The sequence below is a fragment of the Propithecus coquereli genome, unplaced genomic scaffold (assembly GCF_000956105.1).
Source record: "Propithecus coquereli isolate 6110/MARCELLA unplaced genomic scaffold, Pcoq_1.0 Scaffold600, whole genome shotgun sequence".
Classification (NCBI taxonomy): domain Eukaryota; kingdom Metazoa; phylum Chordata; class Mammalia; order Primates; family Indriidae; genus Propithecus; species Propithecus coquereli.
The window spans coordinates 425,891-427,806 of NW_012151953.1; the positions used below are offsets into that span (position 1 = coordinate 425,891).

Genomic DNA, 1,916 nt, shown 5'->3' on the forward strand with positions numbered 1-1,916 from the left:
TGGCAACAGTGGGAGTGCTTGTTTTAGATTTCTGACTAGGACTCTTTCATGTCCATCAAGTTCCAAGGATTAACAGTTCTTTCCATTCTAACCTTTGGTGTATTTGGATATTATTAGTCTCATGTACTTCAGTACCCATTTGAATTGTCTGTCTTATCCCGGGTGCTGAAATGAGAAAAGTATTTTTAAAAACTCCCATTCTAGTAGCATATGCTGAACACAGACATTCCTATTTTGAATGACATATTTTTCTATCCTTTTAGAAGGGGTAGGTGTACATCTTTATGTATATTTACACATGTGAAAAAAAAGTAACCTCTTTGTTCACTTATTATTTAGCCTAAAGTTGAAGAGGACCTTTCAGTTGACAGAGTACTTGAATCTGAACAAGATAAAATGAGCCAAGGGCTTCATCCTGAAAGAGACCCCTCTGACGTAAATAAAGTGAAAACTATGGAAGAAAATGGAGAAGAAGCTGAGCCTATACGTAATGGTGCTGAGAGTGTTTCTGAGGGTGAAGGAATAGATGCTAATTCAGGCTCTACTGATAGTTCTGGTGACGGGGTCACATTCCCATTTAAACCAGGTAAGTTTGTCCCTGCCTACCTGTGTGCCTCTTTCCTTCTCCCCGTGACTGTGCTGCAGCCTTAGAGAAATGTTGCCTCCTCATACAGAGATACTGGATGGAAGGAAGAGGTCCATCACAGTGTAGTATTTACAGAATAGATCATCACGCCTAAGTTAGTGGGTAACAAATCCAGAGAGCTCGGTGTTGGCAAAAATGATATCTGATGCTTGTATTCCCCTTTTACTGGCATTGGAAGAGCAGCTGGCAAAGGAATCAGTCAGTGCCAGGCTGGTGGTATTTGTTAAGAGAAATTTAATTTTATTCTTTTTAATTGAAAGGAGTATTATAGATATGACCATGTCCCTTGAGATCGAGTTGCTTATCATTTCACAATCCGTGAACTCAGTTTATTAAGATAAATCACTTTGTAGAACTGAACTCTGTCTGATACAAATAACTCAGAAAGAGTATGGCTGAAATACTGAGTATGTGCAGTGTGGGAGGTGCCCTATGAAATGTATGATAAACCCTGGAGGATCTTTCCTTTTAAGATACCATCAAATGCATTAAACTTCTGTCCTAATACTATATAAACCATGATTGACTTTGAGATTTATGGAAAGATTTGTTGTGGACATGTGGGGAAAGGTGGTTCCTTTGATGGTAAGTTTGGGATAGGTAGAAAGTTTTTCTTAAGAAAGTTTGCCAAATCTAGAGTAAGTTTTGCGTGAGGTAGGGTTTGAGTATGAAATACCAAACCTTAAAAATAATCTAGACCAGTGTTTTTCAAACTTTAGGTTTTAATAGATTGCATAGGTTGTGAAATTAATATAATGGGTCACAACCAACATTTTTTAAAAAGGAGAATATAGTAAAAAAATTTTTAGCACATTACAATGTTTGGTGAAACTTTTAGTTATGTATATGATTATATTTGTCCTGAATCATGAAGTTATTGTATTTCTTACTGTGAATTGTAGTCAGAAATATTTGAAAACCACTGACTAATACTTAGCACTTTAATATAGTGATGTTTCCACTACCAGTAAACTCCTGTTGATGGGCTTTATGAAATTGTAACATTATGCTATTGTGAAACTTTTTTATTAACCTTAGGACTCAACGTACTGACATTGCTTTTATAGAACTAGGCTTGTCTGCTCTGTTTAAAAAAAAAATCTAGGCCTATCCCACATCACCAAGTACTTGTAGCTACCACCAATCTTCAGGAAATTGAGATACTATTGTTATTTTTAGGACTGTGTAAATTACATTTTTATCCTTCAGTTTTGCAAGAGTAAAGTGCACAATTATAGCCCCCAACTGTAATTGACCATCTTTTGCTCCT

At 36.2% G+C, this 1,916-nt stretch overlaps 1 protein-coding gene across 1 annotated transcript in view; it reads left to right on the top strand.

Annotated features, from left to right (window-relative positions):
• Positions 1-337: 337 nt before the first annotated feature.
• EIF4G3 (eukaryotic translation initiation factor 4 gamma, 3) overlaps positions 338-1,916 on the top strand; it is a 128,575-nt gene continuing 126,996 nt past the window's right edge. Inside the window, exons 1-2 of the mRNA XM_012659254.1 lie at positions 338-636; positions 846-859. Of these exons, the coding sequence (XP_012514708.1) occupies positions 397-636; positions 846-859 (254 nt within the window). The 5' untranslated portion in view covers positions 338-396. The remainder of the gene's footprint in view (positions 637-845; positions 860-1,916) is intronic.